The sequence below is a fragment of the Scaptodrosophila lebanonensis genome, unplaced genomic scaffold (genome assembly GCF_003285725.1).
Source record: "Scaptodrosophila lebanonensis strain 11010-0011.00,11010-0021.00 unplaced genomic scaffold, SlebRS2 tig00001410-arrow-pilon, whole genome shotgun sequence".
Taxonomy (NCBI): Eukaryota; Metazoa; Arthropoda; class Insecta; order Diptera; family Drosophilidae; genus Scaptodrosophila; species Scaptodrosophila lebanonensis.
Genome location: NW_022060738.1, coordinates 1,391,560 through 1,418,556, shown reverse-complemented (window position 1 = coordinate 1,418,556; position 26,997 = coordinate 1,391,560). Strand labels below are relative to the sequence as shown.

Genomic DNA, 26,997 nt, shown 5'->3' with positions numbered 1-26,997 from the left:
CGGTGTCAGAAGTTGGAAAATATGAAGTAGGCTATCGCAGTGTACAATTCTGGATCACAGGTGGGAAAGATTAGCAAAAATACTAACAACAATAGAAGGTCTTTTGTTGCTACTAACCCTAGTACGAAAGTCTGTGTATTTTGTGATGTCACGGGCCATTCAATACACACCTGCTCCCAATTCGTAAATCTGTCGTCAGTTCTGCGCCATAAGGAGGCCAGAAACCTTTCCCTCTGTCTCAATTGTCTCCAAAAGGGCCATCAATATAGAACCTGCAAGGTTCGATCCTGTAGATTCTGCGGTGCAAGGCATCACAGCCTTCTGCATTTTGAAGGATCCGTATCTGATTCCTCTCAGCAACCAGTAACGCAATTGCCAACATCGTCGTCATTTTCAAGCGTCATGACTGCCACATCTCAGCCCTCTCAGCCCTGATGTTGTGCTTCTCGCCACCGCCGTTGTCAACGTGAGGAGTCGAGCTGGCACATTGGTACCTTGTCGACTGGGTCCCAGATTGCCGGTGATTCAGAAGACTCGCCTGGGATGGATCATAACAGGAGGTGGTTCACAAATCCGTAACTCGGCTCTCGTTTCATTTCAGTCTGTAGCAGATGAGGAAACAGAGTCGAAGGTTCGCATAGAAAGGCTCATACGCAGATTCTGGGAGCTGGAGAGCTGCATCGACATGGATATGCTGCCTACCAAGAAGGAGTTGGAGTGCGAAGCGCATTTTAAGGCCAACGTTATTCGCCTACCTAGTGGCGAGTATTCTGTGCGGTTGCCTCCGAAACACAGCGTTGAGTTGCTAGGCGACTCGTACCAGCAGGCACGCCGCCGTTTTCTAAATTTGGAGAGAAAATTGGGAGCGCAGCCTCAATTTAAAGGTCCAGTACTCGGCCTTCATAAAAGAGTACGAGGATTTGAATCACATGTCTCTTGTCAGCACTGACTCAAGGGATAAATGCAAGTACTATCTACCGATGCAATGATGATTGCGTCTTAAAGGAGGATAGTACAACTACGAAGCTCAGAGTTGTGTTTGATGGATCTGCGGCAACAACTTCTGGCTACGCATTGAACGAAGTTTTGATGGCAGGTCCCACCATTCAAAGCAAGCTCTTCAACACATTGCTACGGTTTCGTTCGTTTGCAATTGCACTCACAGGCGATGTATGCAAGATGTATCGCTGTGTACGGGTGGCAGAGCCCGACACTTTTGACACTGATACACCGCACCAAGAAGTGCAAGTCTATAAGTTGGATACCGTAACATACGGCACAAAACCTGCTTCGTTTCTCGCGGTACGTACAATGCACCAATTGGCCATGGATGAGCAGGCCTCATTTCCCATTGGTGCCGAAATTCTTCAGCGTGATTTCTATGTGGATGATCTCATTACTGGAGGCAGTTCAGTTCCGAAGGTGATGGAGATCATGCATCAGACTACTCAAATTCTAGGTTGGATTTCGCAGCCAAGCATCCAGCTATTTTACTCAGGCAGCATCCTGTGACAAGAGCGCTTATTTATCATTACCACATTCGCAGCTTACATGCTGGGCCACGTGCGTTGAGCATCTGATGGCCGACTTGCCTGGCGATCGAGTGGATTTGTCGTATACGTTTATGGCCACTGGCGTTGACTACTGCGGCCCATTTTTCTACCGGAGTGAGGTTCGCAACAGGCCAGCCATAAAATGCTACATCAGCGTCTACATATGCTCCGCGACAAAGGCTGTGCATCTAGAGCTCGGCAAGGACCTGTCCACAGCTGCTTTTCTTGGCGAATTAAAACGCTTTATCTCCACACGTGGTCGACCCGCTCGGATATGGTCCGATAATGCGACTAATTTCGTTTGCGCCAAAAATGAATTGGCAGAGTTAAAGCGTCTGTTCCTGAGTGCTGAGCATGTACAGGCGGTGCAAGAGTTTTGCTTAGCAGAGTCGATTGACTGGCGATTTATACCTCCTCGTTCACCACACTTTGACTTTGGGAAGCGGCGGTGAAGACGGCAAAGCATCATTTTTACCGTGCTGTTGCCCCTGCAATACTCGACTTCGACGAGATGCGCACCTTGGTTTGCCAGACCTTGACGTGCTGACTCCCGCTCACTTCCTGGGTACGGCGCCACTTATACCATATATTGAGCCTGATGTTACCAAGCTCAATTACGATCGTTTGGGCCGTTGGCAGCGAGTCACCTATCTGCAACAGCTGTTCTGGAATCGTTGGCGCGAAGAGTACCTCACTTTACTGCAAGTCGCGGTGCTGCAGACTGCATCTGGAATCATTAGACGAGCGTTGCGCAAATTGTGTGCACTGCCAAAAGAGGATGAGGTTGGAAGCCCGTGCCTTCCAACGGGGGGAGGATGTTCGGTCAAGCAGCAGGCGCAGGCAGCGCAGTCGTCAGCAGCAGACGCATAATTATTCATATATACAAATTGTACCTTGCTCTGCGAAGCAAGAAGCGCTAAACGTATAATTTTGTAATATAATGTTTGCTTTGATCGGGCTCAATATTTGCTCTCTTTGTACATTTCCTTTTGTTATCATTTTCTTAGTCTCTGTAGCTGCCAGTGCAGCTGAAATCGAAGTTAGTTGACCTAGATTCACCGTGCCAATCTAACGTTTAAAGGCTCAACTATTTAAATTGGTGGCCTATTAAATTCGTGTATATCAATTCGGTTTATAGACAAACATAATTGGCCCTGCGCGGCAAAATATACATATGTACATTTAAAAAGAAATCGTTCTTGTTTTAATTGTCGTGTCTGACGCCCGCTAGAGACAAAACCCATAGACTAAAAAAGGCTCCCGAAAAAGCTCGGTGCCTCAACACTATATATAGTACATATTTATGCATGTGTACATATGTATGTATTTTATGTAGATATATGTGTATGTATGTACATACACATACATATATAATATATATTGCTTTTTCAACATATTGTATGTATTTATGTATACATATTAGACAGCTGCATGGCTTCAGTTGAAAAGAATGGAATCGAATTGAATTGAGTTGAGTATGTGGAACATTTAAAATGAAATGAATTTGTATGAATATGAATGCGTCTTATGTCTCATAGCATACGACATTCATTGAAATGAGTTAGAATAAATGAAACATAAATGGAATTAAATAATTGACATCTCGGAAAACATTCGAGTTATTCGAGTTACTCTAGTTACTCTACTTTAGTTATTGTAAAATCTGCTCACTTTGGTCCGATAAAGGCCAAAATTGAGGAACACAAAGCCTTTGGATATGCCATCACCAGTGATATATGGACAGATAATTATTTAAAAGCGTCATATTTGTCCTATAACATTTCTTTATATGAAGGAGGGTGTTCCTCTGTTGCACAAAACAAGCTGCAAAATATATTGCATTCCAGCGAGTAGCGCGGCTTCGGAACGCACAACGCTAGAAATTTAGTAACAGAAAAGCGTTGTTTATTCTATTCCACCAATCCTGACAAAATTAACCAGATAATGTTTTAAATTCTAATATAAAACAAGTAAAAAAGCTAAAGTCGCGTATCCCGACTTTGAAATGTACATATGTGTAGAATAATTATGCGTGTATGTGTGTGTTTTTGTATGCCTCGTTAGCCTGAGCAAAGCAAGTAACAACAACAACAGCTGCGGGCACTGCTTGGTCTCATGTACATATATGGCTATAACTTCCTTTTAAATCTGCGTATCATAGTGAAACTTAGCATACGGACACATAATCACTAAATGGAAGTATTTGCCAAATTTAATTTTGAACAAATTCCAGGAGTTATGAAAAACATGAATTGCGGGGGAGTGGGAAGGTGTATCAGAAAAAAAAAACACAAACTCGTCCTTTCTTGGACTTAGGAGAATCTGGATACCAAGTTTGGCTATTCTTGCTCTTGAACTTGAGGTACTTCCAAAAATTATATGTCAGGTTCTTTAATTGTATGAATTTCTTCAGTTTATTTACGTACAAGTTATTAATCAAACAATTTATATAAAAGAACTTAAAATAAGAATAACTAAAATATCTGCCCGTCTGCCAGCCTCTTCGTTTGGCAGTCAGTGACGATGACGATTACGACGGACGTAGCTGTCTGTTTTTATACCCTGTACCCGTAGGGTAAAAAGGGTATATTAGGTTTGTGCAAAGTATGTAACATGCAGAAGGAAGCATCTCCGACCCCATAAAGTATATATATTCTGAATCTGCATGACGAGAGAAATCGATCTAGACATGTCCATCCGTCTGTCCGTCCGTCTGCATGAACGCAAGGATCTCAGATAAAAGCTAGAATAACCAAAGTTGGCATCCAGATTCTCCTAAGTCCGAGAAAGGACGAGTTTATTTTATTTTTTGGAATTTTCCCCCCCTTCCCCCGCTACAGAATTTCGTCAATAGCGTCCACATTTCCACATTTCAAATGCTACCTAAACCAAACTTTGAACACATAATTTATATGTAATTAACTACTGTCGTTTAGAAGTGGTTTTAGAAAATTAGAAATTAAATTTGGTTTATGTATTTACTCTGAGAAAGAATACAAGATAAACTGCGTACTTTTTGTATTATATTGTATTTTTGTAACTTTTCATTAAAGAGTAGAAGAAATAATTATGATATATGTATGTATGTACATATGTATATACATACATATGTGTGTATGCTCGCTTAAATCTTTTGCAGCTGCATAAGTTGACCAAATACTTTCCCAAATTGTACAGCTTTTCTAGAAATTACATTATTTATCCCTATCATACTATGTACATACATAAATATGTATATACATAAATATATGTATATGTATGTACATATGTTTGCACATATAACAATACATAGTATTTATTGTACAAACTCGTATAGCGAACACACATAAGGCATCTTTGTGCAAAATTTGGTGTCTCTAGCTCTTATAGTCTCTGAGATATAGGTGATCATACGGACAGTCGGACAGACGGACAGACAGACAGACAGACAGGGCTAAATCGACTCGTCTTGTCATGCTGATCAAGAATATATATACTTTGTAGGTTCTGCCACGCCTCCTTCTGCCTATTACATTTTTCAGCTCGCGCAATCCTAATATAAGAGTATATTTCATGTACAGAGTATAAAATGTGAAAAATTGCTCTGCAATAAATATATTTTGTTACAATCAGGGGTGGAACAGAAATCTCAAGAGATTTCGGCCAGGGTTGTTTTTGATATCTCTAAAAATATCCGTCGGTGCCACAGAACATCGATAGTTTTCATTTTTTCGAACTTCTCCTTTAAGTCAGCTGTCAGTAACTGACTATGAAGTAGGTTAGCAGACTCGATAGGGTTGCTAGCGGACGAAACTAAGCAATTTCGTATTTTCATATTTATTATTCGTTTTTATACCCTGTACCCGTTGGGTAGCATATAAGGTTTGTGTAAAGTATGTAACATGAAGAAGGATGCATCTCCGACCCCATAAAGTATCTATATTCTGAATCAGCATGAGGAGACAAAATTGAAGGGAAGAAAAAATCAAAAAAAATTTAGACATGTCCGTCCGTCCGTCCATCTCTCTTGATGAACGCCTGAATTTCGGAAATGGCTGAGTGTACATTAAACAAACTTGTTATGCATCCTAGTCCCTAGTCTATACGAGTTTATGTTATTTTTTTGATTTTCCGTTCCCTTTTCCCCCTACAGCATTTCGCCAATACTGTCCACATTTTTAACCCTATATAAACCAAACTCTGCACACATCTTCTACAGAGGTGGTCAAAAGCATTTACACACCAGACAATTTTTTACATATTCCTATCCCACCATTTTGTTGATGTCGTTGGAAGTTTGTTCCGAAAAAAAATTAAATGGATGAACAATCAAAAAGATAACAGTTCATATGACGAAAATATATGCAAATCAAGTGATGCCTATAAGTTGTCAAAAGTATTTACACACATTTTTTTTGCGTCAAAAGAAAATATACAATTAAAAATTTGCGTTTTTTCTTGGATTCACTTTGCGTAATTGCTATCGTTAGTTTTTACCATAGTTTTAACACATTTTGAGGTATTTATATTTCAGAAATTACTTAGAACAAGATAGAACACTACAATCCAGCAAGTCCGACACTAAAATACCCTGTACTCTCCACCCAAAATTTAAAAAATTATTATTTAAACAAGTAAAAAAGCTAAAGTCGGGTGTCCCAATTTGGAAATACTCTGTACATATGTTTAGAATAATTATAGAAATTACAAAAATGAATAGTATTAAAAAAATTTTTTGATCTATTTTATCTCTCTCGGTATTCGAAATCACGTAAAGGGTGTATAATTACACATTTACATAGCAATTGCTTCTATGTGAGTGTATGTGTGTGTCTATGCGCGTCTATTCGTGTCTGTGTGAACATGTTTGCAGTCAACCAAAGCACCAGCATCAATAACAGCTACGGGCAGCGCTTGGGCAGAAAATATATTTATGGCTATAACTTATTGTTAAATCGGTATGAAACTTGGCATCCGGGCACATAATCACTAACTGGGGATATTTGCAAAATTTGAGTTTGAAATTTCAAGAATTACGGGATAATCACGGTGGTTTGCGGGGGAGAGGGGGGAGGGAGGGAAATTCCAAAATAAACATTTTCTGCGTATTCACATAAGGTATCTTGGACTAAAATTTGGTGTTCCTAGGTTTAATTGTCTCCGATACATAGGTGATTATACGTCTTTCCAACCAATTGCTTTATTCCACAATACTACCAACATTTTTAAAAGACAAACCGCGCTATAATTCAATGACCTCCCCAGATTCAAATATCATTAAAATGTTTGGGCATTCATAAAACAGCAAAAGACTATCGCTAAGAATCGCAATCGCAATGATACCATACTTGTGTGACAATATGATGCATATTAGGTGTGGTTGCGGCGGTTTGCAATGGTCATGTCCAGTATGTATTGAAATGCAATTTGATTTCTCACGTATGTACAAGGTGCGTTCCAAAGTAAACATGACTTTTTGAATCTATCGCCCCCTGGTGGCGCTATCTATATGTCGACTGGTGCGTGCGAATCTGCTATATTATCGATTATCCAGTGAGAATTTCATGACATTTCAAAGATTGGAAGTGAAGTTATTGCGTTTTAAGTGTCAGTATGTTTGTGTTATCGGAGCTTCGAACAAAGAGCCAACATTAAATTTTGTTTTAAAATTGGTAAAACTTTTACCGAAACGTTTCAATTGATGGAACAATTTTATGGCAATGATTGCCTATCCCGTAGCAGAGCGCACGAATGGTTTCAACGTTTTCAAAGTGGTCGTGAGGACATAAATTACGCTCAGCACCAATCAAAATTCGTGATCACCGAAAATTTCATCGAAACTGTGCGTGAACTCATCAAAAATCAGCCGAAATCATCATTGAAATTGATGGAAATAGATTTGAACATCTCCAAAATATCAATTTATCGCATTTGGGATTACGACAGGTGTGTGCACGGTTTGTTCCGCACAAATTGACTGACGACCAAAAATTGCTCAGATGATCGACGCTTGTGACCGATTATTTGACCAAAAACCACATTTTAACCATTAACCACTCGTCGTATTCACCTGATATGGCACCATGCGACTTCTACCTTTTCGGAAAAATACATTTGCCCATGAAAGGAAAGCGTTATGCAAAAGTAGAGGCCATTCAAAAGGCTTGCACCGGCATAATGGCGGCCATACCGGCCAACGAAAGCTGTATTGAAGCAGAAGGAGACTATTTTGAATAAAATAAATTGATTTTTCCGAAAAAAAAATTTGTTCGGTTTTTTTTTAAAGTCCTGTTTACTATGGAAAACACCTTGTATAACAGCGTCAAATTACCAATTTGTAAAATTGCACAAGATTTCAAAAAATCTTGCAAGCGAGTTCGAATTGGAAATTGGCTTTCTAAGCAAGTATAATATTAAAGTCACCACCAAAACGCCGGTTGGATTCACAATTTTTAAATGTGCGCCCATCCATCGCTTCTGGCTCAACGTTGCCATATGTGCACCTCCCGGCAACCCCTTATTACCAGATTCATTCTCCAGTTTTATCTCTGTCAGCTTCCCCTAATATAATTGATGGCTCACCCCTGCCTTCTCAAATTAAAGTCTCATCGACGCTGGTTAACATTCCGCCTGCGAACAATGAAAAAACAGTCTTGAGTCCTGCTTCAAAAAGGTTCGTCCGCGTTTCAGACTTAACTCCTAAATTAGCGGAGGTTGAAGCTTCTGCTCCCAATCCTTCATATGCTTTATTTATCACTTGTTCTTATATTCCCCCTTCTGCTGATTTTCAAGTCTATATGCAACATATAAATTGTATCAGCGAAGTCTCTTCTTCTTTACGGGATAATGACGCTCTCACTGTGGTCGGTGATTTTAATCTGCCAAATATTCCCCGGGCTTTTCTTAATGGCTCTTATCACCTTATGTGATAAGTATGTGTATACTTATGTGCAACGCATTGTCTCTTTGTTCTTTATGTCTCGCATACCCATCTAACTGTTCTTTATTTCTGCCTGCGAGCAGTTCTCTCTCTTATGCTTAATCGAACGTCAGTCACAAATAAAATCTACTCTGAATACCCTACTATTGAAATTTCCACTTTGCAGCATCTGTCTAAGTCGGTTACAACAACATCCCATTTGCTGGAATTTACATCATTGATTAATGATGCATTCCTAACTAAAATGCAAACTGATGTTATTTATATTGACTTCAGTAAGGCATTTGATTCAGTGAATCACGACCTTCTTTCTAATTTTTCGGTTTGGATTTCATCTTATATTAAAAATAGGACCCAGAGAGTACTGCTCAGATCGGATATCTCTCAACCTGTTCGTGTTACTTCGGGTGTACCTCAAGGTAATCTTGGCCCATTTTTATTCACATACTGATGTATGCTGATGATGTGAAGCTCATTCTATCTTATAACGATCCTCTCTTCCACACTCGTTTGCAGGATTATCTGAGCTGCATGCAGAGATGGTGCTTGGTTAACCAATTGCACCTTAACTGCTGTAAATGTAAGTTTATGTATTTTTATGGGTTCAGACTTTACCTTGTCACCTATACGATTGACAATGAATTATTGCAACGTATTTCTACTGTCGAAGATCTGGGAGTACTGTTTGATTGTAAATTGAACTTCAATCTTCACATTTCTTTTATCGTAAACAGGGCAAAGGGCGTTCTTGGATTTTTTAAACGTTGGTCCAAAGAATTTAATGATCCTTATATCACTAAACTACTTTACAGTTCACTGGTACGGCCTATTCTAGAATACTGCTCCAGCGTTTGGTCTTCACATTCCACAGGATCAAATTGAGTATATTCAGAAAAAATTCCTCCTTTTTGCTCTTCGAGGTTTAAACTGGGGTCCAAACCTTCGTTTGTTGCAGATTTCTGCTTATTAATCTTCCTTCACTGGCTAATCGGAGGACTGTCCTTGGAGCTGTATTTCTCCAAAAATGAATTGCCAGAAGTGTTGATTCTCCTTTCCTATTAGGTCGTCCTAATTTCTCAGTTCCTTCCAGAACGACAAGAAAATGTCGCCTTTCAAATAATATTCCCCCACCGGGTCGGAGGCGTTAATTAGTTATTATTGAAAATTTATTAAATTTCTCCTTCTTAGGCTTTTCTAGCTTATAAAATGCTTTTTATAATTATACTCTTTACATGAAATGTACAGAAGTATATTAGGTTTGCGGGAGCTGAAAAATGTAACAGGCAGAAGGAGGCGTGGCAGACCCCACAAAGTATATATATTCTTGAGCAGCATGACAAGACGAGTCGATCTAGATCTGTCTGTCCGTCTGTCCGTCCGTATGAACACCTGGATCTCAGAGACTAAAAGAGATAGAGACACCAAATTTTGCACAAAGATGCCTTATGTGTGTATTCTATACGAGTTTGTTTTATTTTTTTTTAATTTTCCCCCGCCCCCCACTTCCCCCCTATGGGGGTTTTCCCAATTTTCCATTCGTATAATCGCCTATATCTCGGAGACTATAAGACCTAGGAACACCAATAGTCCCAGATGCCTTATGTGAATACGCAGAAAATGTATATTTTGGAATTTCCCTCCCTCCCTTCTCTAACTCCCGTAATTCTTGGAATTTCGAACTAAAAGTTTGCAAATACCCCCAGTTAGTTATTAAAACGTTTAAAGCCAACAGCTGTAGTTTCATCTTTGTGTTCGTTCGCCTGCACTTTTATCACATTCGTGCAAATTTTTTTTTGTAGTTTCGTCCCTTTTTTAACGATGGGAAGTTTATGTTTTTCTGTGATCCTGCTATTGGAGTATGTACTTGAAAAATGTAGTATAATTTGGCACCAAAAATCACCGAAAAACAAGAAACAGCGACTCTTAAAAATCATAAATAGGCAGAAGGCAAATCAACTGCTGCCGATTCCATGTATTGTTAAATAAGACCAATAGAAGAGCACCGAGTTTGTTTACATTTCAGATTTTACTGTTAGGTACATGCACGCATCATCATACCACAGCTGATTTTTGCTTACATTCATAATTTCAATTTCGCCACCTGGGCTACTTGCTGTTCCTTTATGTGCGCCTGTTACTGAGCTATTGAAAAACGTAGTTCTATTTGGCATTCAAACATCAACAAAATGGTTGGATAATGGAATATGTTGCGATGCGAATGAGTATATGACATCTTTTAGCATAGATAACATTGACACCATAGTCGAATTACATTGACATTGCATGCCAACACAAGCAATAATAATAAGCAAGAATAAGACACATATTATTCTGCTACCCCAGCATAGGACCATTAATCAGATACAGGTCATATTTTCGTGCACTGCACATATAAGTTTATGAGCCAAATTGAGCTGGCACCAGCATACTTAAACTCATAATATATATAATATACATGGCTATATAAGCCATGATTTGTAAGAATAAAATCAGTATGCAAATTATCAACGAACGGCCTGTTACTTTGGGCCAATGGGAGAACCGCTGATCTTTATCACGCCAACTCCCACGTTGGACTACATGATCCCAAGGATTGCCAGCCAGTATCCTTGGTCACTGCAAGCACTCACCATCGCGTTCAGGATTCTGATTCTGGTTCTGGATTCGCTATTAGGTACGAAACCAAACCGATCGTACTGCGTCACTCAAGCGCAACCAGGACAACCGGTGTTACTCACACCTACTGGACCACAAGAGTCCAGTGAAGCATCAGGGCCACAAGTGTCTTTAATTAAACGGATCACGAGTTTCCACCCAAATATCAAACCGGACCACTGGGATCTTGCCTTGATCAACAGAAGGACAACAAGCGTCCTTTAGCATAACTCGTCAGGACCACGATTGTCCTGCCAATTCGCACTACCGCACGTGTGCAAATAAACAGAATATGTAAAACAAGAAAGGAATGCTAAAGTCGAGCGAGTTCATGGGCAGCGATTATATTTATTGCTATACCTTTCTTCAGAATTGACCTATCATTTTGAAACTTGGTATACGGACACATAAGCACTAACTGGATGTAACTATCAAAATTGAAATTCCAAGAATTACGAAAGTTATTTAAATAAAAACACAAAGAAAAGTGGTGGTGGTTTTAATAAAAAACTCGTATAGCATACACACATAAAGCAGCTTTGTACAAAATTTGGTGTCCAGGTGTATAAAATCATCAATATCAGGGGTACCACAGAAATCTCTACACATTTTCATTTTTTCGAACTTCCCCCCTTAAGCCAGCTGTCACCAACATCTGACTATGAAGTGCAGTGCACGAAACTAAATCTGGCAGTTCCGTATTTTCATATTTAGTTTTCGTTTCTATTTTGCACTTAGTAAATTAGCTGTGTAACTTATAATGTTATTAAGGATTTCCTGAAATAATCAAACGGCACTCGCTTAACTCATTATTAACATAAATTTAAATTTTAAGTTATTTTCCGACAAGCTATGCATTTCAAATGACTGCCCTGATATGCACAGCATATAGCCTGCCCACTCGGCGACACACAAGTTTGTTCAATTAGTACACAGTTATTTAAGTTAAAAAACAATTTGGTAATTTAATAATATTTACATAAGATATGCAAAATATTTTTGATGCAGTTTTTTCAGAAGAACTATAAGGTTTATATACCAATAATTATTTTGACATATTTGGAAAAATATCTTTGTTAGTGTTCATAATGAAATCCCAAAAGAGATTTCTCTGGCACCAACATTTGGTTTTCGGGCGAAATTTGGAAGAAAGAGATTTCTGCGACACCCTTGAATTCCTTTATCTGTTCAGGAGATATGATTTTTGAAACGAAAAAAAGTCTGAAAGCGCCACTCCTGAACTTTTATGCTGGACTGGGAAATACACCTCACACTGCAATAGGCAAGTCCTGGCATTAATATTCTTCTTAGCTTTAGGCTTGCCAGGTTTTTTTATATTTTTGTGATTTTTCTTAGCTCCCGTAGCCCATGGTATTTTATTCCCAATTAAGCACAATACTAAGAGCAGTGTAAGAGTTTTAGTTTAAATGGCAGGTTAAAAGAGGGTAAGTCTGATTCCGGGCTTCTGACAGCTACTTTACGGCAGTGATTCCCTTTAAAAATAATAGCTACCCCTGTGAAACGAAAAAACCAACCCCTGTGATGCAGAGAGACTTCACCCTTAAATATGTATGTACAAGTATTAACATATGTATGTATGTACATACATACATACATATGCTGCCATTCTTCAAAATAGAAACACTTCTGAAGCAAATCATGCTCGATGTAGAAAGCGGACATATCAAACACATAAATATACTAATATTTCCTTAATAATTGTGAAAGTTAAGCAAACATTCGAACACTAAAATAAATCCAATTAGATGTTAAGCAAAATGTTATTCATCCTCTTGCATTGTGTTAGCCTTCATTATTTATTAAATGTAGTATCAACATCGAAATTAGTGGAATCAAATATATTAGAAGCACAAAACTATGGGTATGTAAACATTTTTTTAACATCGTGCATAATATATAGATTCATATTTAAATGGAATTTATGTATGTATATATTTCAGAAAAGAATTTCTAGGATTTTAAGTAATTTTCTGTCTGTATATACAGACGTATGTAGATATGTACATACATATATACATATACAGTATATGACTATTAGCGAGATCACATTTAATGAAATTTGTTGCATTCTCGGTTTACAATAAATAGTTGTATGTGGTGCTAATATTTTTAATAAATCTCAGATTTCAGCATTCGTCCGGAATTTGTCATCTTTACAATGGGTCGGTTTGCATTGAATATTTAAAAAATGCATATGTTTTTATTTCACCTAACCTGACTATGAACGATTTGGAAGAAAAGTTAAAAGCCGCTTATGGGGTAATAAAAGAATCTAAGTAAGTGTTCAATTGTTTTTACACATATACATACATATGTATGTGCGTACCTAATAAATACCTATACTTTTAGAGATATGAATTCCAACTGTCGAGTCTACGCACTGCCGAGCTTGTGTTTTAGCTCCCTTCCTATATGCCGAACTCCAGAACGCACTAATTTACTGTTTTTTGCAAATGTAGCAACAAAAACGCAACATGTAAATTTTTCAACAAACCGAGCACGTAAGAAACGTTTCTCGAAAACATCTTCAAAGAATGCAAAAATATTTTTAAAAAGAAAATCAGTTGTGAGCTATGATAACAACGTTTTTGGAACAGATATATCTAGTCAGTACCCACCAACAAGAGAATCTGAAAATTTAAAACGTATTTGCCGAGAAGAATGCGAACTCTTAGAAAATGAATTGTGCCAAAAAGAATATGCTATTGCTAAACGTCATCCGGTTATTGGCAAAAAGCTTCCATTGGAGGAGTGCCAAAGCTTGCCACACCACAAGGATTGTTCTTCTCTAGGAATAACAATAGATGTAGATAATACTGAAGATTGTTATTGGGAAGATGGCTCTAGTTACAGAGGAATTACAGAAGTATCTTCGACGGGAAAGACTTGTTTGAGATGGTCATGGCTAATGAAAGAAATTTCTGATTTTCCAGAGCTCATAGGTCAAAATTATTGTCGGTATGGATATAAGACCTTTTACATGAATTATAATTAAATGCCACTTTATTAGAAATCCAGGCGGCGTGGAAAGTAGCCCTTGGTGTTTTGTTGATGATACATCTTTTGAACGCATAATTGAACCTTGTAATATCCCGAAATGTGCGGAGAAAATGTGGCTCAATGCGATTCTCATTACAGCAGCAGCCTTATTTTTTATTGTAGCAATATTTTCAGTTGTTTTCATAAAAAGGAAAAAAGCCTATGGAATGAGGAACATACGAAATGTAAGTATTAACATAATATATTTCAATTTACACAAATATTCAATAGTATGTGTTTCGAAAAAGGTGACTCGAAATACATTGAAGTAGTAATAATATAAAACAGTAATTACTTAATAGTTTAGCTCGTCCCCAGCATATGTTTCCACGGTCACGGTTGGATTGGATTAAGTTCATCTCATAATTTAAATACATTTCTCAATCTGTTAATTCAAACTTTAAAGTAAAACAAATTAATTTGTATATCGATCCTAATCTTTTATTTTAGATCAACACACCTAATGCTGATAAAAACATATATGGGAATTCACAACTAAATTCGATTCCAGAAGCGGGACGAATTAGTTTAACCAATATTTTGGAAGGTGTACCATTATCTTCAAAAAATATTGAAAAGAACCCACTTCTTAAAATACCACATTTAACATTACAAGATGTTGAATTTTTCGAGGAACTTGGAGAAGGCGCCTTTGGTAAAAACAAACTTTTATTAAGCTCACGTGCTATTTGGTATTAATTTTTTGTTTCAATAGGAAAAGTATACAAAGGCCAACTTACACAAAGTAGCGGAACAAAAATGTTTGTTGCTATAAAGGCCCTAAAGGAGAATGCTTCTGTTAAAACACAACAAGACTTCAAACGCGAAATCGAACTAATTTCGGACCTAAAACATCAAAATATAGTTTGTATTCTAGGTGTGGTTTTAAACAAAGAACCGTACTGTATGATTTTTGAATACATGTCCAACGGAGATTTGCACGAGTTCTTAATATCAAACTCGCCAAGCGAAAATAAATCCCTGACACAATTAGAACTCTTAAAAATATCAATGCAAATTAGCGAAGGCATGGAATACTTATCTGCGCACCATTATGTTCATCGCGATTTGGCCGCACGGAATTGCTTAGTAAGCGATGGATTAATCGTTAAAATTTCAGATTTTGGATTGTCAAGAGACATTTATAGCTCTGATTATTATAGGTAAGTACTATACTTGGAATAAAAAAAATTTACGATGATATACTTCTGCATATTACTCTAGTACTCTATAGGTTTTGCAGAATGTTTTTAAATTTGTGTTTACCTATTACTGTCATTTTAAACCAGCAAAGGAATGCCAAAGTCGAGCAGGTTCAACTCCTACTTGTTCATACCATGTACCCACTCCACAAATAAATTAAAATAATTCAATGAAATAAAAAATATTCAATACATACATAAATACAGGCATAAAACAAGTAGAGAAGCTAAAGTCGGGTGTCCCGACTTTGAAATACTCTGTACATATGAGTACAATAATTATGCGTGTATGTGTGTGTATGTGTATGTCTCGTGTGGCTGTGCAAAGCAGTAACAACAACAGATGCGGGCACTGCTTGGTCATACATACATACATGGCTATAACTTTCTGTTAAATCATGATGAAACTTAGTATACAGACTCATAATCACTAACTGGGGGTATTTTCCGAAATTCAATGAAAAATGCTAAGAAACGGGAATTATGGAAAATCACTAGGAGAGGGGGAGGGAGGGAAATTCCAAAATACACATTTTATGCGTATTCAGATAAGACATCTGGGACTAAAGTTTGGTGTCCCTAGCTCTTATAGTGTCCCAGATATGGGCGATTATACGAATGGAAAATCTGGAAAAGCTCCATAGGCGGGAAGTGGGCAACATTTTGTGTCTCTAGCTGTTATAGTCTCAGAGATCCAGGTGTTCATACGGATAGACTGACAGACAGACAGAGCTAGATTGACTCGTCTACATTACGACTCTTACATTTCGTACATTTCATGTACAGAGTATAAAAATCATTTATGTTCAGGTTCGAAAACATACATTTACTTCGAGATTGCGTTTATGCGGAAAAACACAAAATTATCTTTTCTCGTATGTAGGACTATCTTGGTACCAAATGGTGTTTAATATGGCTTTGATCAGAGGTGGGTATGTTACATACATTAGTACTAACTAGCCCACCCTTTTACACTTCAGGTATAAGGTGTAAAAATGGCATAGTGAGTGAACATCTCTGCTATTTAATTTTGTTCGGGGCTCAGCAACATACTACTAATAGTACCAGTAGTTGTAATTGATGGCAAACCGAGCACCATAAAAAAATTATAATTATAAGTAATTTAAAATAAATAAATTTATTTTTTAAGGGTCCAATCTAAAAGTTTACTTCCTGTACGATGGATGCCATCGGAGAGCATTTTATATGGAAAATTTACAACTGAAAGCGATATATGGTCATTTGGAGTAGTGCTTTGGGAAATTTATAGTTATGGAATCCAGGTAATTTTAATAGATTTTGTAAAAACAAATACCTGTCCTAAAAAATTTATTTTTCGGTTTCAGCCTTATTATGGACATAGTAATCAGGAAGTAATCAACTTAATTCGTTCCCGACAATTGCTGCCTTGTCCGGAAATATGTCCGAGTGCTGTTTATTCCCTAATGGTAGAATGCTGGCATGAACAATCGGTTAAAAGACCAACATTTTCCGACATATCTAGTCGGTTAAGAACATGGTTTGATGGACACATAAAAATGAATAGTTTGAATACATAGGTTTTTATTAAAACTCTGTACTACACGTATTATTCAAGTAGTTCATTACGCATAGACATATAGTATGTGCAATAAAAACATACTAATCATATTTATAATTAATTGTGATTCAAAATAAATGAATGGGTGATGGTAGCTTTCTTTATCCGTTACTCGAACGCTTGTTGCGAGCCCGATTCTACGAACAATAACAGCTGAGCTTGAGCAGGGCTACATAGATCGACAAGTCCTGTCATAGTGGCGAGCATGCATGCATACATGTTCATCACATTTCAGGTTTAAAACTAAATCGATCGTTGTGAATTTTTAAAATATACTTTTTATCACAATAATTACAATTAAAAGAGATCGGCTTCGTTAAGTATTTAGTATTTCCAAAAAAAGCTAAACTTTGTAACGTTACTCTGTTATAAAGCTTTTCGTAACACACTCAGGGGATTTTCGAAAAATACAGTGTTCGCGTGCCTAAGACCAATGTCAAATAAGTAGTAAAAATTGACCGCTGTTTATTACAATATTCGCGAATAATTCTTTTTTTTTATCGGTCGGCAAGATTTGGATTATTGACTGAATTGAAGCCTTTCTCCATTAAAATACCTGTTGCTCCATTTACTAATCCACCTGCTGTGTCAACATTGACAGTTACTACATATTTCGCAAGGGTTTTCAAAATTAACGAACTGCAAAGTCCTTGTGATTGGAAAGTTTTGAAATTTTTTACCGTCTCGAGATACTTATTTCTAGCTGCCAAGTTGAAATGTGTAGCCTTAACGGAATCCCGAGCATGAGATATAAATTGCTTAGTTGGAATTGAGTTTATTTTTTTTGTATTATATCTATCGACTCCAGAATTACTGGTTAACAGATGAATAACAACATCCGGGACTTGACGACTATCGACAATCCTGCTTTTGAGCAACCTAATATCAACAGGAGTCATTTTACCATTTGCCATATTGTTTAAATCTACAGCAAAGCACTGGTCTTCTCGCTGTCTCATAATCTCAATAAGTTTAAAGAACTATGGCACTGTACGGATTATGAGATTCTGGAACGGATTGAAATATCCATCTATCCCCTTCTAGGCGTAGGTGTCTCAAATCGCCAAACACGATAAAGTCCGCAAGGCTTCTTTGTTATTAAAAATTGGCTTTAAGCGAAAGTACAAATGGGAGAACATTTTGACACCGACTTATTCTTCATAGGACGAAGCCGAAGCTACTTCTTTTGAAATTTCAGAACTATTCAAATTTTTCTTTAGTAAAACTAACAACTTTGTCTACCTTGTCTCAGCAGACCACAACGTTATAATAAAAAGGTGGGAGCCCAAACTGAGGTATCATCGGCATGACTTTATTTCTATACTCTGTACATGAAATGTACAGGAGCTGAAAACTGTACCAGGCAGAAGGAGGCGTGGCAGACCCCAAAAAGGATATATATTCTTGATCAGCATGACAAGACGAGGCGATCTATGCCTGTCTGTCCGTCCGTATGATCACTAAGAACTCAGATACTATAAAAGATAGAGGCACCAAATTTTGTAACACGCAGAAGGAGGCGTGACAGGCCCCACAAAGTATATTTTGTAATGCAAATTAGTAGCGCATATCGAAACGCCCACATGCGCCACCTACCAACAGCTGTTTTTGCACGATCCACACTGCTGCAGCCAACTTCAAGGCTTCAACCGCAACTAACTTTAAGGAGTTGTTCTCTTCCTGGTGCGCTCAGGACCGACACGGTTGCGTCGTCTGCTAAGGCGGATCATTAAATTAAAATCCTATGTATTTGGGCCATCTGGCCGTTAGATCGCTAATAAAGTGAAGTAATGGAAAGTTAAGTTAAGCGGCGCAATTATTTATTGGTGCTGCAGCTGCTTTGCACACTACCAGCTATTGTTTTGCGTAGCGAATCGCCGGTCACATTGGTGTCAGGTGTGGGGTTATGCTTGATTATACCGATGTATCCTAGCCACACAAAATGCCGAAAAATAAAAATAAAGCGAACAGTCAGTGCTGGCAAGCCATCGATAGCTTGAGCCAAACAGTGCACCGATTTGGCTGCTGCTTTCAACACTGATGTGCCGTCTTGAGAGGCCACTCAGGCAGCAGCCCATGCAATGCTCCAGCGGTTGGAAATACAGCCGCCGTCTGTTTATTCAACGTGGGAACCAACTTGCTGCGCCAGGGATGCAGCTGCCAGCGCTCATCACGTCTACGCCGGATCAAGACGCGCACCAGCACCATAGTGCCACGTTACGACCACCGCACAGACGGTGGGGCAGCAGATGGTAATTAACATACACTCTGGCTGAAAATGTATCTCAGCGCGCCATGCACTTGCCCAGTCAGTTTTTGTCGTCGCCCACCGCACTCAAAAACCGGACCGGCTGCAGGAGAGAAGACTGTGCGCATTGACTGTTACCAATCAAAGACGCCGCAATAGACGAGCGCATAGTCGATACGGTTGCCGAATTTTATGGCAGGACTGATAAGGAGAGGCGGTTGGGCGTTGCATTCAACTTAAAAGTACGCGCGCTAAAGCTATACAACACATTGCCCGGGTGACCAGGCCCACCATATGTCACATTTTGCACAGCCGAAGATGGTTCACGCACATCCAGGAGTCATACCTTCAACAATTTTATGGTCGGCGGAAGAACATGCGCGACGCTGGAAGATTTTGCGCTTGATTTGGAGCACTTGGCGCAAAGAGCAGCGTACCTGAAACGCTGCTTAATTTGACACTCGTTCGACAGTTCGTAGATGGAGTTCGGGAGTCGCCTTTGCAGAGCACCTTGGCCGCGCAGAGGCCCCGCGATCTGGTGGAAGCCCTTGGAATAGCTAATCGGGTGTACACTCAATGCATGCATAAGACAAGTAAGCCCATATTCGATGTCGAGCAGAGTGGGCCACCATCTGTGGCACAGGCGCGAAAGCGACGTCTCCGGAAAGGAAAACGGCATGCTGCCCGACCGGCGGAACTCGGCGGGAAATGTACGGATGCCAGTTCTGTGAGGCGGGCATCCGCGCCTCACCCAAATCACAGCGGCAGCCACCTGTCAGAAATCCTGTCATTGTCGAGGCTTCCGTTCCTTTAGTCGATGCCATCCAAGCCCCTGTGACAGACAGAAACCAGGCTGCGCTTTTCCGAGAAGCCCACGAAATTAACAATAAGGATGCTGACGAGACGGCAATTTCCAGTCACACCGTCGAATATCAGGTACCAGCCCCCGGTACCCTACAGGATCGCCCGGTGCCAATGGCGACAGTAAGATTCCGGCTTGGCAAGCGAACGCTTGGCCACGACTTCGTCCTTGTTGGTGGCGACTCACCAAGCTTGCTTGTGAGTGAGTTTAAGAAGGCTGTATCTAACATTTGGCGGCAGCGCCATTTTTCTTTAGCAGTAGACAAAAAATGCTGTACCTTATATTGCCAGTTTGTGTGCCGCCAAGATGTGACACATCTGTGCGAATGACATGTGTAGCAGTCGAACCAAGAGAGCGTGATCATAGAGCCGGCTGCCCAGTCTGAGCTGCCACCTGGTGTTATGATTGGCCGCACGCTTGTGGATGCGACTAAGGGAGATATAACATATAGGCCACGCTACATGGTTCCAGCTGGTTTTCTACTATGGACTTGCAAGCGGAAATTGGCAGGTTGAAATGGACGAGCAGTCGCGTCCAAAAACGGCTTTTGCATGCGACGCTGAGCTGTTTGAATTCAACGTCATGCCGTTTGGGCTATGGAATGCCCCCACCACGTTTGAGCGTCTGCTGAATGGCCTGTTCTCAGATTTAGCCTGGAAATCCATCATAGTTTACATGGATGACGTCATCGCGCATTCGCGTACCACTTCAAGCGTTTGGAAGACATTTTTCGTCAGCTCGCAGAAGCTGAACTGAAGATGAGCCCCCTAAAATTGAAGCTGACTACCTTGGCCACGTGGTTGGTCGCAGTGGCCTGAAGCCCAGTGCATTGAAAATTGAAAAATTGGTCACATGACCAACTCCATTAACCAAAACTTAAGTGAGATCCTTTCTGGGACTTAGTTCATATTACCAAATTTATTGCAAATTTTTCCACAATTGCACGACCGCTGCACGCGTTGTCAAAAGCTAAGCGCGAATTTTCTTGGGAAGAAGCTCCTACTAACGCCTTTGAGTCGCTGAAAACTAAGCTTACATCGGCTCCCATACCGGCGTTTCCAAGTGAAACTGTCGAATTCGTACTGGATACCGATGCCTACGACAGCGGCGTGGCCGCAGTTCTTAGCCAAATCCAAGACGGCGTTGAACGCGTCATCGAGTATTACAACAAAAGCTTGCAGCCGGCAGAGCGCAACTGACATTATAATTAATGAGATGTATGCATTCAAAGTTGACCCATTTTTTTTTTAGCTCGCAACGAAAAATTGAATTGTAGTCAAATACTTTATTTTTCAGGTATAATATTAGCTAAATTATGTGACTAATCATTAATTTTTGATTTGTATTGCTAGGTGTATTAATTTTATGCATTATTTAATTAAAATTGTGCCTTTTGCAATGTTAGTTTTCTAGAAAATGATTTTTAGCAAACTACCTGTTTTTAGGTTTTTTAACTTTGGTGGAAAATAAAACAAAAGTACTCTTTAGTACCTCTCCCATATTTTCAAAATATGTACCCGAGATATTCCTTTACCTAACTCTAAAAACTCTAAAAAAAAAAAGTTGGCTGGATAGCGATAGCGCATTAGCGACGACACACAAACGACATATCGACGTCACACACACAGATACATATTAACGATGTGTGAACGTGAAAGATACCGTGTGGACGTGTTTTGTTTGCGGACATTCTCAAAGTGGTCAAATCTGCACCATTGCAGCCATTAAAAGACGATGTACAGCGCATCAGGCGAACAAGAAACGGTAGCCTGCTCTTCCAATTAAGCAGAGCACCGACTCATGACATCGGTAAGCTACACGAAGCTGTAGAGGTGGCCTCAAATGGAATAGCCGTGGTCAAACCGTGGTCAAGCAAATAGCCACACTCTCCCTCCCAACGGACAAAGCAAGGGCGTTTACTGAGCTGGGAAAAGTGCGCATAGGTTGAGTCGTTTGCCACATTCGGAGTGTGATACGCCCAAAACGGTGCTTTAAATGACTGGGCTTTGGCCATATAGCAGCAAAATGCTCGAGCGACGACGATCTGAAAGACTCATGATTCAGATACGGCGACAAGGGGAATACAGCCAGGAACTGCTCTAACACCCCGAAATATGCACTGTGCAGAAGGAAAAAGCTTCCAGTAACGGTCCATACCACAGGCAGCTTCAAATGCCCGGCATTTCAACAATTGAACAATGCTGAAGGTCCTTCAGCTTAACATCAACCACTGCATTGCAGCACAAGAACTGCTTCTGCAAACTGTCAGCGAGAAAAGGTAAGCCTGGCAATTCTCAGCGAACCATATAAAGTCCACAGCAATAGTAGCTGGGCCGCTGACATGCCCGGTAAAACGGTTCTGTGGCTGTGCGGATCTAGAACGATATGCTTTTCTAATGTTAGATCTGGCCACTTCTTCGTTATAGCCAAGGTGGCTACTCTGTGGATATATAGCTGCTACCTACCACCTAGCCTAAAGCCCTGACGGACTTCGCAGCAGTCCAGTTATAATTGCGGGCGACTTCAACTCGTGGGCGCTAGAATGGAGCAGCAACGTCACCAACGCTCGCGGCCGGATATTGCAATAGCGCTCTCAGGCCTAGAACTAACACAATTAAATAGTGGATCGCAGAAACCATTTAGAAGGGCAGGTATCGGCTTCATAGTCGACCAGCAGTTCTCTAAAAAACCAGATCAGGTGGTCCATTAACGACGCTTTTCTTGCAAGTGAGGCACCGCTCCCTAGTATCGCATACAGGCTGGAATCCTTTTGCTCAGCATCATTTGCTAGCGCGCTCAGCGGCTCCGGATCTCTCCGGAGATCCTCAGCGTATGACCGTGGACGCTGCTGCTCAAATCAGAGCTGCCTGCGCTGCTAGCATGGCCAGACGTCCACCTTATAGGCGACATCACGCTCCGGTCTATTGGTAGAATAACGATATTGCCGATCTGCGTAGACTGTGCATCAGAGACAGGAGAAGAGTTCAGAGAGCAAGAAGTACGCCCCCTTTCGGCCTTCTGCACAGTAGAGGAGCTCGCTGAAAAGAGCAATTTTACATATTAAGAGGGAATGCTTCCTAGAGTTATGCGACACCGCCGAACAGGATCAGAAAAGCTTATAAGCTTGACAATCGTCAAGCGTGTCAACGCTGGACGCCATGACGTCCCCAAGGATGCGCTGAAGCTCTCGATAATTGTGGAGGCTTCAATCCCTGCGAGTCCAGAAACGCCGGCCTTGACTCCTAACAGAGATGCGATATTAGAGGAGGTTCTACACGCCGCTCGCAGTCGAAAGCCCAACAAAACGCCGGGTCCAGATGCTGTGCCAAATCGCACCCTGAGGCTTTCGCCGGTCTCTTCAGAGAGGGCGTTTTTCCTGACTGCCGGAAAATACAAAACCTTGTCTTGCTCCCAAAGCCAGGCAACTCACTTTAAGACTTCTCGTCTTACAGGTCAATCTGTCTCCTGAATACCATCGGGAAGGTGCTGGAGAAAATGCTGTGCACAAGGAAGGAGGCTGTAATTGGGCTGTCACCCAACCAATTTGGATTTAGGAAGGCGAAATCCACCCTGGGCGCAATGAGAAAGTTGTAAGCATCGCGTCGTACGCAATCGCAGGTACCAGATGGAGAGGAGGATAGGAATACTGCCGTGTGGTTAGTCTGGACGTGAGGAACGCGTTCTTCTCGGCGGACTAGGGTTGTATTCTGAATACGCTGGCGGCTCAGGGCGTTCCTACGAACGTTCCTACGGGGGGTGTATCAAAATAAAAATAAAACAAGAGAGGACGCTACAGTCGAGAAAGCCCGACAGTGAAATACCCTGTACTCAGGTAAACTTCCGTCACTGAGTTATATGCGCCCATAGCAGAAGTAAAAAGAGGAAGAAGAAGAGCGAACTTGTTGCTGTAGTTTGAGGGGTTCCACTAGAGAAAATTTGTTTCGTTAATAACTTTTCTTAGAATAAACCGATTTAAATGAAATTTGAAACAAAAGTAGACTATTATGTATAGATTATGTGAGAAATTTTGGTTAGGGTAGCTTTTGAAATGTGGACGGTATTCTGTAGCGGGGGAAGGGGGGAAAAATTAAAAAAAATAAAATAAACTCGTCCTTTCTCGGACCTAGGAGAATCTGGATACTAACTTTGGTTATTACAGCTTTTATAGTTTCTGAGATCCTTTCGTTCATCCAGACGGACAGACGGTCGGACGGACATGTCTAGATCGATTTCTCTCGTCATGCTGATTCAGAATATATATACTTTATGGGGTCGGAGATGCTTCCTTCTGCATGTTACATACTTTGCACAAACCTAATATACCCTTTTTACACTACGGGTACAGGGTATAAAAAAAAATTGACCTGCCTAGGGCTCAGGGGAACCTGGATACCAAGCTTGGTCATTCTAACTATTGTACCGACTGAGATCCTTACGGACAGACGGACATGGCTATATCGACTCGGCTTGTCACCCTGATCAAGAATATATTTAATTTGTGGGGTCTGCCACGCCTCCTTCTCCCTGTTACATACATTCGCACAAAACTAGAATAGCCTTTCACCCTTTGGGTACAGGGAATAAAAACAACACGCAACAATACGCTACAAGGTTACATACATACAGACAGTAAAAGGGGTGAGTGTTTTTGGTTCTTGCTTGTGTTGTGATCTAATAGTCAGTCTGAAGTTTTATTCGATATATATATATATATATATATATATATATATATATATATATATATATATATATATATATATACTTATATATATATATACTTATATATATTGCGAAATTTTTGAACAGACATTCCCTCTAATAGTAGGAATGGAAAATGAACTTTCTATCATGCAAATTCAAACTTCGATCATGCAAACATCTCCGTCGTCTAGCGTACAGCTGCCCAATTTGCCTGTACCAACCTTTTCTGGCAAATTTATAGAGTAGCCAGCATTTTACGCAATTGCACAACTCGTACATAACAATGACGACTACAGTTCATGCATCAAATGAACATATTTTTTGGTTTGCCTTCTCTAACTAAGGAATATTCGGGCGATCTCAAGAGGATGCTTAATGTCACAAATGTATATGCATCAATGTATAAATATAATGTATCAATATCCACATGAAGTCGGGCGATCATTAGATGGCACATCAACTTTGGACTAAACTTCCGTCGAAAAATCTACAAGCATGGGAGCACTTTCTTGGTAGCTCATCTAACGTTCCTACAGGTAGTACGTTGGAGCAGTTTCTCAATAATCGCCTGATCAGGGTTGATATAATTGAGAATCGGTCCATCAGGCAACAACCGTCAAGCGGCTCCAACAACTCACCAAATAACATCCAAAAACTTTCTAGGTAATGCGTTTCAGAAACAAAATAGTTTTCACACAACCACAAACGATATGGCTTCCCAACGGTGTGGGAATTGCAACGACAGTTTGCTGCGTCGTTGTCCTGACTTTATCGCACAGGATTGTTCTACTCGAAAATCGATTGCTGAACGCACCAAGTTATGTTTTAATTGTCTTGATTCCGCACATATAAAATCGAAATTTTGCAGCAAACGAAACTGTCAGCAATGGGACGACATCTCACGCTTTTGCATTTTCTAACCAACAAACCAGACTACATACCGGCTCCACAAAAGCTACAAGCTAGTACTTCAGATCAGGCAGTGGTCACAAGCACAACGCAACTCATATCGGCAGTGACCAAGCCTTCATCTCAGTTAGTTCGCACCGTGCTTGTGGCAACGGCTTTGGTCGAAATACATAATGACGAAACTGGACAGTCATCCATTGCCAGAGAACTTATAGATAATGGATCTGAAGGAACTCACATTACGGAGCATGTTGTACAATCGCTTGGCTTGAAACGTCATCCAATTTCGGCTGAGATCAACGGAGTCGGTTAAAACTCGAAGAACGGAGTCGGTTACAACTCGAAGAATAGTTGTAAATGGATGGGTTATCCATTTCAGAATTAGCTCGTGTACCGACCGACAATTCAGCACTCACATCGACACAGATATTCCAATACAGAAATGGCGTCACATCCAAGGATTACAACTTCCAGATCCACAGTACTTTAAATCAAATATAATTGACATAATCATTGCAGTTGACCTAATACCGCATCTCATACTTTCAGATATGAAAAGAGGCACCCCAAACCAACAATCGCTCAAAACTCGCAGCTCGGGTGGATTCTGTTTGGACAAATCAATTTACGGTCAGTGCCATCAAACAAATTTGGATGTCCTGTTTCAAAAGTATTTTGAACAAGATCGAATGGATACGGTACGACGTCTTACTGCAGAAGAACAATGGTGTGAAAACCATTTTTAACAAACACACATACGTCAACCAAACGGCAAGTACATGGTACGCTTGCTGCTCAAAACATTGTTTGACCCTCAGCAGGTACTTGGCAAATCACGACAAATCGCTTTGATGCTCATAACAACATAGTATGCACATCATGTACCTTGCCTCATCATGCTGTAAGAAGAAGAGTCACAACCAAATTGCGAGGAGTGTATGATGTATCTTGTAAGACAAGTAATTGGAAATCGCTCAACGATATACTTTGTATTGGACCACCTTTACAAAACGATCTAGCAGGAGTTATTCTCCATTGGCGTCAACATCGTTATGTGTTTGCTGCAGATATTCAACGAATGTATTGTTGCATCGACATGCATACAGACGATATAAATTATCATCGCATATTCTGGATCGACAAACATAACCAAATTGCATCTTCTCCGTACACAGCTAAACGAGTAATGCATCAGCTTGCAGATGATGAACGTGATCGCAATCCTCTTGCTGCTCACATTCTCAAACATGATGCCTATGTGGATGACATACAAAGTGGAGTCTATGAT

The 26,997-nt window shown here is 40.1% G+C and overlaps 2 protein-coding genes across 5 annotated transcripts in view; one reads left to right on the top strand and one right to left on the bottom strand.

The window, feature by feature from the left end:
- LOC115630798 (calcineurin-binding protein cabin-1-like) overlaps nt 1-26,997 on the bottom strand; it is a 285,450-nt gene that overhangs the window by 50,471 nt on the left and 207,982 nt on the right. The window lies entirely within an intron of this gene.
- LOC115630799 (tyrosine-protein kinase transmembrane receptor Ror) lies at nt 12,669-17,046 on the top strand. The gene is made up of 8 exons (XM_030527460.1): nt 12,669-13,009; nt 13,272-13,424; nt 13,498-14,106; nt 14,159-14,372; nt 14,638-14,842; nt 14,903-15,350; nt 16,540-16,672; nt 16,736-17,046. The coding sequence occupies exons 1-8, from the start codon at nt 12,894-12,896 to the stop codon at nt 16,946-16,948; spliced, it is 2,091 nt and encodes a 696-aa protein (XP_030383320.1). The 5' UTR covers nt 12,669-12,893; the 3' UTR covers nt 16,949-17,046.

What these genes read in the sequence shown, in the direction of transcription:
- LOC115630799 (XM_030527460.1), top strand. Translation starts at nt 12,894, where the DNA reads ATGTTAAGCAAAATGTTATTCATCCTCTTGCATTGTGTTAGCCTTCAT. An exon ending in TTAGAAGCACAAAACTATGG is followed by an intron (nt 13,010 to 13,271) that starts GTATGTAAACAT and finishes AATAAATCTCAG; the next exon opens with ATTTCAGCATTCGTCCGGAA. An exon ending in GGGGTAATAAAAGAATCTAA is followed by an intron (nt 13,425 to 13,497) that starts GTAAGTGTTCAA and finishes CTATACTTTTAG; the next exon opens with AGATATGAATTCCAACTGTC.